This window comes from Mycteria americana, chromosome 1 (genome assembly GCF_035582795.1).
Source record: "Mycteria americana isolate JAX WOST 10 ecotype Jacksonville Zoo and Gardens chromosome 1, USCA_MyAme_1.0, whole genome shotgun sequence".
Classification (NCBI taxonomy): Eukaryota; Metazoa; Chordata; class Aves; order Ciconiiformes; family Ciconiidae; genus Mycteria; species Mycteria americana.
This window is the reverse complement of record NC_134365.1, coordinates 1,426,191-1,438,932: the sequence shown is the minus strand read 5'-3', so window position 1 is coordinate 1,438,932 and position 12,742 is coordinate 1,426,191. Positions and strand designations below refer to the sequence as shown.

At 52.8% G+C, this 12,742-nt stretch overlaps 1 protein-coding gene across 1 annotated transcript in view; it reads right to left on the bottom strand.

The window, feature by feature from the left end:
- AHCYL2 (adenosylhomocysteinase like 2) overlaps positions 1-7,045 on the bottom strand; it is a 104,270-nt gene extending 97,225 nt beyond the window's left edge. Inside the window, exon 1 of the mRNA XM_075511220.1 lies at positions 6,589-7,045. Within this exon, the coding sequence (XP_075367335.1) occupies positions 6,589-6,996 (408 nt within the window). The 5' untranslated portion in view covers positions 6,997-7,045. The remainder of the gene's footprint in view (positions 1-6,588) is intronic.
- Between the last annotated feature and the right edge of the window lie 5,697 nt (positions 7,046-12,742).

The window sequence follows — 12,742 nt, the reverse complement described above, 5'->3', positions numbered from 1 at the left end:
TTGTTTGAGTTAAATCATCACATTGTTTTACAATTCACTAGACAGAGTTAAAAAGAAAACCTAAAAGGTCAAACACGGCTCCGAAAGTCGTAATTGCTTTACCTTGCTCATCTTTCAAGCATCAAGTCAGGGCCAAAGCTAAGATTACGCTTTTAATTGCTTGTAAATTCAAATACCAGGTTTCTGCCCCTCCAGGAAAGATACAAACACAAAGAACATTATGTGTTTCAATATTTTTTACCCGAGAAAGGGACAGAGGTACGGTGCCGCAGCCTCCCGAGTTTGCCAATTCACGGTTACAAGGTTTGAGGTACCCCGAACCACACCCTGGCTTCTCATTTCCACATCATTACGTTTTATAACCTGCCATCCACTCGCACTCACAGCCATTATTTTTCTATCGGTTTTTCCCCAATCCTCTTTTATCTTCTCTTCTGTTCCAGAGCCTCCATGCCAAAGGTTGACGTATTGATCTTTGTACACAGTTCCACGCAGTCACACGCGGGCACCCTCTAAAATTAAACTGCACACATTCACAGGGAGACAGACCCACGAGTATTACACGTAATAAAAGAATATGGCCTCCAATGATAAGATTTTACTAAATAGCATTCAAACCGCACTCATTACTAGCAGCACTGGGGAATTCAGCCTCAGGGGAAACATTTATTACCTAGCATAAGTGATCACGAGGGGTTAGAATGAAACCGAGAAAACAGAAAACCAACGCACAAGCAGGTAAGAAATCCTTAACGGGGCACACACCTGCCAAAAAACATCCCTCCACCCCACAAAACGATGGGGGAACGTCAGAAGGAATTTAGACATGTTTACAAGGGAAAAGCTACACTTCCATCGCAGGCAATGAAATCTGCTGGGAGTCAAGGTCAGAATCATCATTTAGACAAGCCACATGAGAGTCATTTATAGTCTTAGCAGAATAAAACCTCCCCTCACAGCTCACCAGTCAGGTGATGTGCCAGTCTAGCAAGCACCAGGCATTTATTTTGATGTAATCCCTTCACCGACGAATTTCACAGCAAGGAGTTTTACAAAGGTTATACTCGAGCAGTGACATTACACAAGGATGTGCACCTCGTTACCATATACCTCTACGCCCTGCTTTTTCTGCTTTGCCCACAGACAAAAGCCACAGCTTTCTACAGCCGCTGGCACTGCAGAGGCGGCGTAGCTCTGGAAAAGCAAGCTGTGCTCTGCTCTAGCCCACTAAATGAATCAACAGCACCGACAAACCAGCAAATCAATCCCTTCCAATTCGAAAACCTCTGTTTTAATGATGTTAAGGAGCAAAAGAACACAGCTTGAAATTCAAGGAATAAGCTGTGCTTTCTGTACTGAGCGGCTGGGACAGAAAAAAAAATAATAATCTTTCGTTTTGTAAATTGGTATGTGCTTAACATAAAACTTTGCGGCTACACAATTGCTGTCGTTTAAACTTCCCAGTATGGTGTGCAAGCATTTACTAAGGCTTACTTGCCAAGTAGTTAAGAAACATTAAACCAAGAAGTGCGTCTGTTTAAGTATATGTTCTTCTCTCAGCCAAAGAAAGAGGGGCACAGAGTTGTCATTACAAGGCTAAGATCACGCGGCTAATCAGTTTGGGAGTCTTAATTACAGCCCCTTACTGGGTCCCACCCCACGCACGCTAACGACAGCATTTCCAGAAGTTCTGTGACTTTAGGCCACTTGTATCTAGGAACACCCTAAGCAATAACACAAAACATACGTGACCACCCCCCCAAAGCCAATGAGCGATCATCTAATCATCAGAACACCATTACACGTTCAAATCTAAAACCGTAAACCATTCATGTGACTCAGGGCCTTGACTCACATCCACGGATAAGTTTAGCCCAGGACACCTGAAACTGTTACTCAGCCCCGTGGCTCACCCTGCTCCGGGAGCGGGGACGGCAGAACAAACCACGCATCTCCTGAGTCACCCCAGCCAGCTGCTGCCAGCACCCCGTCACGTTAGCAAGTTGGCAGCAGCCACGCAGGGTGCAGACTTGCACTGCAGCCGAGCCAATTTGGCATCCAGCTGCTGCTGGAGAAGCCTTTTCCATCTCTCCCACCTCTACCAACCTGCTCGTGCCACTTCTGCACCATTCCCGGCTCTTCCTTGACCCCACGTTGGAGGGAATCACGCCAACAGAAAACTAACCCAACATTAAGCGAGGAATTTTACGGAGTTTGAGCTCTCTGAATTGCCTCATCTCGGAACCACGCGAGAACCTGGCAGGAGGGGAAGGGGAGAGCGTCAGGACATGCAGTCAGAGGCAGGAGAAGATCTGGACCACTCCTGAAGCTCAAGCCATCAGCCCACACCTCAGACACAGGTCAAAGACCCACTCACCAGCCCTTCTCAGAGGCAGAGAGCTCAGAAGCAGCGCCGGACAAGCAGGGGTTGGCTAAATCTACCTGTGTAGACGCACGTAAAGGTCACAGCCACATCCATTAGTCACAGTTAGCTGTAAAAGTCAAGTCCAATGTCATCTCAGAAATGAGGTCTTCTAGCCATTTCTTGAGAGCGCGGATCTACGGCAAGAATCCAAAGAGAACAAAAACGTGATTACAGAGATCTTCACCTAGATCTGGTGGGAACCACCTCCGCAGGTACCACGAAGACAAGCCCAGCGTACTTGACTTTGACCTCTGGGTTTGTAGGAGTGCCATCATTTCTTGTACGAACAGGCGTGCAAGACTGCAGAATCGGGACTATACATCAGCTGTAACATTACAACAAAATGAAGCAATCACCTAAATAAATAAAAATACAAACTTGCAAAGCTGTTAACGCTTGCCAATCCGGGCACATTTACTGTCCCTGCTCTATCAAGGCAAAATATTAATTAGCCCCTCTAAAGGCAGACAGGCATAAGTAAAATTCTAAGCCAGCATAAAAATAGTTTTAAAATAAGAGCGGTATTAGAGGAAAGAACAGTCACGGCTATTTACTGGGAACTCTGTGCTTGTGTCAGAACTATGAAATAAACATTAGCTCACACATTACTTAACGCATGTTAAAATTTCAAGGAAAGGAAAAAAAACCCAGAAAACCCAGTACTTTTAATATATAAACCAGTCAAGAAAATCTACAGAGATTTTTTGTCCAGCAAACACTGTAAGAACTACAGTTTACTTGGTTTCACTACAAATTTGATATGATCTTGCTTATATATTTTAAACAGACTTTTACTTCAGGTACTAAAGCAAAGTTCTATTGGATTTGACTAAAAAAATTTATCTGCTTCTTTTAGACTTCTTTTTGCACTAAACCTTCTTTCAACAGATGCTTCGGCTCCGCGTGCCCAACGTTTCAGTCACAGGACTGGGAACAATTTTATGGCTACCAAATCTGGTGTTTTATTTAAATAACATGACTTCCTAAGAAACGGCGGAAAGGACTCTGGATTTGTAAATCTGGTAAATGAAATGCCTAACAAGCTCTCAAGTCTCTGGAACGCACACACTGAAGTCACTGGAAAGCAACAGTACGGGGGAAAAGAAAGAGAAGGAACAGTATGTACTCCCAGATACCCTCCATCAACACATCTCGCTGCCTTTAGCAACCAGACAGATTGTCAGCTCCTAAACAAACTCATCACCCAAAGCAAAGGGAGCCAGCTTTGGGTAAGCTTGCTGGCTCTTCCTCCCGCATCCAGGTTTCTCCGGAAAGCCTGGCATCCTTTACTCCTCTCTTGTAAGGCACTCTCTGCTACCAGGAGTATCCAGGGTGGATACAGATTCCAGGAATCTGGATGCAGATTCCTTCGATGCAGATTCCATCACTTTTTTTCAGGTAACGACCGCATCACCTACGGTCAATACTCCCCTTCCCTCCTAGACTTAGTGATGCAAATGTCACGGTGTCACTAACACTGTGCTCCTCTCGCCAGACAAGAGCTGGACTTCGGGGGGGGGGGGGGGGGGGGGGGGTGAGGTTTGCAAGGAGACACCCTTTTTTGTTGTTTAACAGAAAAAAAGAGAGGGATAAGGGAGGAGTTTAGAAGTACTGTATTTAGAACTATTTAGAAGCACATTTGAGGAGAAATATGGATACCCTGAGGGTCTCTAAAAATAGAGAGATTGGATTAGGATATCAAACGGAGAGGGCTCCAGACACCGGGGAGGGAAGTCACAATCTTAGTGGAAAAATGTCCTTTACCGAGGAACTGACCCCTCCCCCCCAGCAGGGACTTCTAAGGGGATGAAGGAGCCCTCCATCCAGACTCTTCATGGGCAGACCTCGCCTTACAGAGACTCCGATTTCAGGGAAGTCACACAGAAGGAGATGACAATTATGGAGACAAAAGCCCTCATCCTGGGCCTTCTGAAGGGAGAGGAAATATTAGAGCAACAATGAAAGAGGGTGGAAGTCCAGCAATATGTAGAGGAAGTCTTCACCCCAAAGTTTCATGAGTAGGGAAATTCCCCTTATGACAGGGATCCTTCTTCCCCTACATTCCCCAAAAGGTTCTTGCATCATGGGGGAGAACTCCTTCTCCTGCAATTTCCGACGGGAAGGGTGCAGACACCAACAACTCAGGTTGCTCCTTCTCAGTAATCTCTGTCGAAAACGTGCATTTCTCATACCACAGAGGGATGTATGGCTGTATCTATAGGAGAGTACATAGATACTCTCTGTAGTGGGGGGGATATATGTCCATGGGTGTATCCACCTGAGGAGCTTGGATACACATGGATGTATCTACGAGAACAGGTCAGAGAGCAGACTTAGGTGCATCTATAGGTGGACATTGGTATGCGCATACCTGCATATGCAAAGGCATGGAGATGTCTATACGTGACATGCATGGGGCTGTCTGCGTGCGTCTGAATGCATCTGTGTCTATAAGGATGTCTACATCTGTACAGCTGAGTGTGGGCAGATGTGCAAAGGTGCAAGTGCGGGCCTGAACACATGGCATACGCGTGCCTATATGCACAAAGGTGCTTCTTTGCACCCATATGTAGGCATTCAAGGAGAGCAGGTGTAGCTTGCTGCATATATGCCTATATCTGTCAGCGTTTGTGCAGCTATAGACACGTATATGCACACCTGTATCCGTACATGTGTACTGATAGTGCATGCGTGTGCACCTGTTTGCATCCCTATAGACATCTAACCATGTAAACTTGCAGGTATACTTCCCCTGCATGTGAAGGTATATGTCGCACATACATATAGCTATAGCATATACACACCTGTATGTGTGTACGTATCTATATGCATGTCTGTATATGTACCAGTACGCATTACTTAAGCGTGCACAGCTACCCCTGGATCTGCGTACTTACCTCCACATGCGTGGGTTCATATATACACAAGTGGGTTCATATATACGCAAGTTGATTCATATATACACAAGTGGATGTATAGCTACAGCTATGCCTGCGTATTCACGTGCAAGTACAAAAGCAGTTGCAAACACACGCATAACCAGCTATGGGTACTCCTGTACGTATACCTCAGGGGTATATATACCCAAACAATGTATGCATCCAGAGGTTACACACCAGTGCCCGCAGCACACCCATGGGGCAGATGCACGCTCGGGCACGTGCTCACAGGACAGGCACAGTTGGAGGGGACGATGCGTACCTGCCACGTCCATAGGTGCGTGCCCAACATGCGCTCGCCGGGTAGACTGCGGTCCGCGTGTTCCCAGCGTGCGCCCATACACCTCGACGGGCAAGCGCCAGGACAGGGGCACCCCTGAGGACGGGGCACCCTGTGCAGACCCACCCCTGGGTGTGTGCGAGCGTGTACCCAGCCATACACCCAGAGGCACACGCACACCCAGTGTGCACACTGGGTACCCCGATTATCCCTCCCATACCAATGGGACGGGCACTTCTCCGTACATTTTTATCTGGTGCGTATCCGTATTTCCAAGCGAGCAGATAACCCCGGGGACGCGAACTCGATGTGAACCCACACACACCCGGGACCTCACGTACCTGGCACACACTTTTCCCTGCAAACACACCCACACCCGGGTGTGCAGGAGCGCAGTGTACACACACCCAGCGTGTACCTACACTCCTTGGTGGACACGAGTGTGTAAGCAAGCACGTACCCTACGAGGCAGGCACATCTGCGGGCACACACAGAGGTGACATGGACCCCCGGGGCAGGATCACGCTGGTCACACATGTCCGTGGGCACAGCCACGCTTTGTGTGTGCACCCCACGCTCACCCATAGGGCAGAGGCATGCGGGGACACAAGGAGCGGATGGGACCCCACACCCCCGGAGGAGCGTGTCCTCCAAACGCAGCCACGGCCACGGGAGCAGCCCCACGGGCACACGGACACCCCATACACACGAACCGGGGACCCCCCACGCCAGGACGGTCCCTGCCCGGAGGGAAGCACCGCCGCGTCCCCAAGCACCGGGACGGATCCCCCTCCCCGGTGGGGTGCGTGCGTCCCCCGGGGATGTCCCGGTGGGGGTGCGGGGTCCCCGCTCAGCGGGACGGGGCGCACAAAGCCCCGGGGGGGTCCCCACGCCCAGGGAGGGGGTGCTCTCCCTCAGGCCCCCCCCCCTCCCGTCCCCGTTACCTTCTTGACGGTGCGCGGCGCCTCGGTGACGGTGCCGTCGGGGCTGACGAGCGCCTCGGCCGCGGCGCCGCCGCTGTCGCCGCCGTCGCGGTGCCGGTGCTGGGGGTGGTGCGGGTCGCTCCGCTTCATGGCCGAAGCCTGCGGCACCTTGGCGGCGCCCGGCGGCAGCCCGGCGGCGGCGGACAGCCCGGGGCAGCCGCTCAGCGGAGGCCGCTCTCCGCCGCAGGAGGAGGACGCCGGGGCCGGGGCCGCTTCACGCTCGGCGGCCGGCAGCGGGCAGGGGGCCGCGGCCACGCCGTGCCCGGGAGGGTGAGCGGTCACCGGCTCACACGGCGGCCCCGCCGCCTTATCCATGGGGCCGCTCAGCTCCTTCAGCTCCACGGCGGGGGCTGCCACCTGCACCGACATCGCCGCTGCCGCCGCCGCCGCCTCCGGCTCCCTCAGGGACCGCCCGCCCCTCCCCCGCCACCGCCCCCTCACCGCCCGCGGGGCACGCCGGGACGTGCAGTCCTCCCGCCCGCCGCCCCGCCCCGCCCGCCGCCCCGCCGCGACTACAACTCCCGGCAGACTCCGCGCCGCCCCGCCACGCCACGCCTACCCGCGGCGCGGCGCGGGGGCGCCTGGGAAGTGTAGTCCGGCGGGGCCGCGCCGCCGTCCCGCCGCTGTCGCCCGCGGGGGGCAGAGGCGCGGAATGGCGGCGGCGGGAGGCGCAGCCCCGTCAGGGCCGGCCGGAGCCGCGCCCGGGCTGTGGGGCCTCCGACGGCCCCTACGCCCTTTGGGGGCGGCCGGTGCAGCGCTTGATCCCCCTCCCTGTGGAGAAGTTTGGGGTTTTTTCACGTTTTACTGGAATTTTCAGTGTTTCGGTGCCCGTCGTGCCACCGGTCGCAGGCCTCTGAGCATCCCCAGCGCAAGGGAGGGCCTGTGCCAGGCTGCTCTCCCAGGCCCGCTGCTCCGCCACAAGCAAAACCCTCGAAAACGAGGAGCCGAGACGTTCTGGCAAGGCGAGCGCGTCATCTGAGAGCCCAGAAACTTGCTGTCCTGCCAGGCTCTGCAAGCCCACAGAGCCCCTTTGTGGGCCATCCTTTCTTCAGGGGCCTTCGTACAAACAAAAGCCAGTAATGAGCCGCATTTTTCTAAATCCCGTTCTTCAGGAAAGCTCCTTTTAGGGAAGGGGAATTCAAACGCATCCTTGTTTGGTTTTTTTTATTATTATCATTATTAGGATTAATGCAGTATCTCTGGGCACAAGCTGAGGACCGAAGCTTGTGTGTTTGGGGCCGTGCAAACACAGAGCAAGCACAGCGTTCCTGCCGTTCCGTCGTTCGAGGGGCGGGAGGTCGCGTCTGACACGTTGGGCCGGTTGGAGGCAAAAGGACAGTTTCTTGATACCAAAGGGGATGTGATCGGCCAAGCAGGAGGGATGCAAAGCAGCCTGGAAAATGGAGAGGCATGAAATACTACAAGCTTGAGTGAAGTTTCAGGATCCACCAGAAATGCCAGAAGTCAGAAACATGCAGGACATAACAACTGGCAAGATTGCGATGATGGGGAGAGTTTCTGATTCCCAAGTTAAAACCCGCAGCCCGGTACGTTTGAGTCACTCGTAAGCCCTGGGTGAGCTCTGTGTTTGGGATGAGCTGGCTGCGAGATGTGGCACAGTAGGAGGAGAGGAGGAGCCCACAGAAACCCCCCAAAAATCAGGAGGCAGAGGAGCGATGAGGGAGAGGGGCAGCGAAACCTGAGAAGCCGAAGGAGGATTTCACACTTGGAGAGGAAGAACCTGGTCAGCAGCTGAGGGCACGCTGCGTTGGTAAAAACTCACTGGGGACAGGAGGAAAAACGGTTTCATTATATGCAAGGGTGGCAGCTGGACTGGAAAATGCCTAGAACGGAGGCAAGGAGAGAAAGAGCTGTAAAGCATTTAATGGGCTCCGAAGGCAACACTGTACCAGAGGCAGCAGAGAGGACGACGGGAGGAATGTGTGAGGGGGGTTGAAGTTAAAGGAAAAGGAGCGCATTACTTTGTGCGTGGAAAATGCCGGGGAGAAGTCCTGACTTTATTGAACTAACGCTATTTCCTTACTGAAGTGAAATCAGAATCTGCGTGCGGGTTTCACAGCGCACTTCTGCCTCTCTCTAGAATCAGAAAGCTCAGTCTCAGGGCAGATTTCAGGCTCAGAAGGGGCCTTTGAAAACAAAACTCTTTGAAAGCTGCTGTGGGAGGGATTTGAAGTGGTAGCTGATTAATATCCCTCCTCTTCGATATACGCTGCGTGTTTCTTGCAGCCATAAGGCAACAGCAGGCTCCGTGCAAAGCCCCAGCTCCTGCAGCCCCGCGGTTCCGGTGCAGAGTGGGGCTTGTGCGGAGCTGGAGCCCTGCTCGGCAGCACCGATTCCCCAGGGGAAGAAATCCTCCAGATGTTATTGTCTCCTGGTGCCGTAGATCTCACAATCCTACAAAAAAAAAAAAAAGCCGGGTTGTTTTGCACACACCTGACCTGGGGGAATCTGCTGCTCGGGCAAAATCCTGACCCTGAGTTTGGTCCTTTGTGCTACCTGCACCCCAGCCGTGCATCACCCACCCGGCTCAGCGTATGATCTTCACCGCACTTGCCCTGCTCGCCTTTTAAAGAGTGCAGTCCCCAAATGGGGGTACCAACAGGGATGGCATTTTCCTGGAAAAAAAGTCATATATGAATCTCAGCGCACCCAAACACTCCAGCGCCACTGAGACATGCCTCCGTCGCATCGGGGCACAAACCACTGCTTGCCCACTGAGCAAATAGATGATATCGCAGCTTGATAGATGATATCCAGAGATCCAGCAAACCGTCCGCACAACCAGAGCAATGTGCTAGGCTGAACTTGACAATTTATCTGGAAAAACAACGGATATCAGGAGAGGAAGGGAGAGGCTGTTTGGTTAGGGAGGATTGAGTAGTTCGAACAATCAGGGCTCTGTGAGAGCGGCGCCAGCGGTGCCTACGAGAGAGGTTCGGGCTGGCTCCTTCCCCGTGCTGTGTGTGTGGAAGACGGCAAGAGGGACAGGAGCCGGGCAGCGAGGCAGGGCTGCCTTGGCCTGAAAGGAGATGTTGGGCACCTTCGGAGAAAACAGCCTCGGAAAGGCGAGAGTCTTTCCCTTGAGAGCCGTGGCTGTCTGTATATCTGCACAGGAGATAGCCTGGTTTCTCGTACCGATGACAACCACAAACAACAAAATTAAGCCAGAAAAGGAGTAAAATAGCTGCGGTCTCTGCCGGAGCTGTAAGGGCAGGCTCAGCTGTGGTCTCCAGCCTGTTTTGCCTGACCCACTGGCGTGGAAATACCTCCTTCCCCAACGGGCTGGGGACAGGCACGCCGAGCGTGGTGGAACCAAGATGAACCCAGTCGAGCCTGCATCGCCCGCGGTGCTGCCGGCAGGGCCCGGTGTGCAGGATCCTGCTTTAAAGCGACTGCATGGCGTGGAGCAGAGGCAGGGCACAGGCAGATGCCTGCGCTGCCTGGGAACCAGCATACATAAACCCCCGAATGGAGCGTGTCGTAACCCAAAGGTGAGGGAAGAGCGAGAGTAAGCACCGATGTCAGATATTTTGTAGTTGTCTTTGTCCTCTTTGCTTCCCTGGCACATGATAACCAGAGAGGGAAGGATGGAGGAAAACCCAGGCAGACACGGGTGTGCTCTGGTGCAGACACCCATGCTTTGATCTTGCACAAACAAAGAAAACCCGGGTTTTTCTCCAGCAAAACAGCTGCAAAATCAAGCGTGGCTGAGCCGTTCAGCTCGTGAATTGCCATACTGCCCTGAAATCCTCCATCCGACCACAGCACGCCGTGGGGAGCGGCTGGTGGTGCCAGGCACCTGCCTGGGAGGAGACCAGGCTGGTTACTGGGTCAGCAGAGCCCCCAGTAACCACTTTCACGGTCTAGATTTGCCTGTTCCTGTGATGTTCAGTCCTAAAAGCAGCGCTGGAAAATTGAGCCAGCAGCCCGGCACGTGCTGGGGTTAGTGACAGAGGACAGGACTGCTTGGTGTAGAGCCTCTTCGCCTCCCTCATCCCAGTTAAAAGTAGCTGAGCTGGTTAACTGGGCTGGTACAGGCTCTTCTACGGCCCCGCGGCACACGGTGATCCGGCTGCAGAGCAAGGGAACTTCACCCAGCACCGCTACAAAGGCTGAGCCTTCCAGACATGGAGAAAAGAGGAAAAAAAAAGAGATTTATATGGAGGTTTTTCAATTCTCTAAGACTCTAATACCCTACTGTAAGCCAACAGACACAGTAGTCATCTTGCCGAGATAGATATATATATATATAATCCCAAACTAGAAGCTGATATCGCCCTGTAGTATTAGCTCTTCTAATTGTACCTCCTGTACTACAGATATGAATTTAAGACGGTCCAGCCTCTCCCTGCCTAATGGCATTTGGACATTTGATACGAGCAATCCCATTTTACTGCAGCTATTGATTTGTTCTGGCAACGTCCCTGCGACCGGTCTGCGCTATCGTAGTTTTCATTCATTTAATTACGGCAAAGGCAACCAGATGGCCAGATAGCGCCGACGTTTGTCCCCGGGGGCGAGTGGTTAAGTGGATTCATAGCGAATATTATCCAGATTCCTTGAAACCTCCCTGCCTCGCCCAGATGAACTCTCTCGGGGCTGCTTGGGGAGATGTGCGACCCTCTGCATTTTTATCTCCTGCGCCTCCCAAAAACCACTTAAAACGCAGAACAGCGGGAGGGGGGTGCACACGCCTGTGGAATTCCTCTTCCTGCGCTCCATTTTCACGAAATCTTTGCAATCTTTACCTGCAAGTCTGTAGCCTCTCTGCCGAGCACAGCTGAATGCTGTGCCGGGGGGATGCCTGACGGACAGACAGACAGACACACGCATAGGCATGTAACCGTATGAGCCTCGTTTCCTTAGGAAATCAGCTTAAAATAATAACTGGAAGATATTAAAGCTGTTTCACAATGGGAGGGCAGGCCAGGGGAAGAGGAAGGGCTCTTTGCTCCTTTGTAATGTAAAGTGGAGCCTGAAATATTGCTCCTCGCCGAAAGGGAAAAGGATAATAAATAAGAGGATGGTATTTACGTGTGACCATTTGAGCTCTTCCCTTTCTTTCCTGAGGATACTCTATGTACAGCTGGGGAAATTAATTGGGTTTTGCCTGCCAAGGAGCTGAGCAGGTGACGTCTGGGTCACCAAAGTGAGGAGATTTGTCCCTCGGGTCCTTCAAACTTGCCAGTAACCTTTGCTGATGCTGAAGGAGTCGGAGGGAGAAGACGCTCTTGGGGAAAGATTCAGGGGATGAGGTGCAGGGAGCAGAAGCCTCCCGAACCCCTGCATGAGGGTGCTGAGGGTGGAGGGGACCCTGGTCCAGCCTCATCCCTGTCCCTAATAAAACTGCCCTGGGGCAGGTATCTCCTCCATCGGAGCTGGCTTGGCCACCCCGAGGGTCCCGGGTCCCTTCCCCGGTCCCACGTCGCGCGTGTGAGCGCTGCTGCGGGCAACCGCACGGCTTTCGCTGCTCACATTAGTGGTTTCCTGGCTGTGGTTTCCCTGCGAGCGGCATCGGGCAGGGAAACCCACGGCGGCGGCTGGCAGCCTCTGCGCTACCCGTCCCGAGGAAAATCCCCTAGAGCCGAAAGAGTGGGAGAGGCAAAGCAAAGGCACCTCCCTGCCTTATCCGTAATTCTTAATTCTTATTCCCCTGCAAAACCTGACCCCGAGCAGCGTACGACACCACGAGCACCCAGGGTGGTAAGTGGGACCACCTTTTGGGTAGGGATGCTCAGTGCTCGCAGCCCAGCACCAGGGCAGGATGCTCCGGGCACAGCGGCTGTGAGAAGTTGCGCTGAATTTGTCCCGTGCTGGGCGTTTCATCCCTTTTAACCAGGATGTTTTAATCATAACCGTTTGAATGGTGTTTTTTGGTGGTTGCTTCTCATTTTTCCCGCTAGAGCAACGAGCTGGTTCCATCTTCTGAGCCCCTTGAGAGGAAGATGGGGTTGTTTCCCAGGATAAATGCTTTTTTCTTCCTTAAAAAACCCCACTTCTTTGTCCCCGTGTGCCAAATCGAGGGGGCTTTTTTGGTGGTGCCTGGGGGAAAACACAGGGGATGTAGCGGGGTCAGGATGTCTCCTGTTGTTTC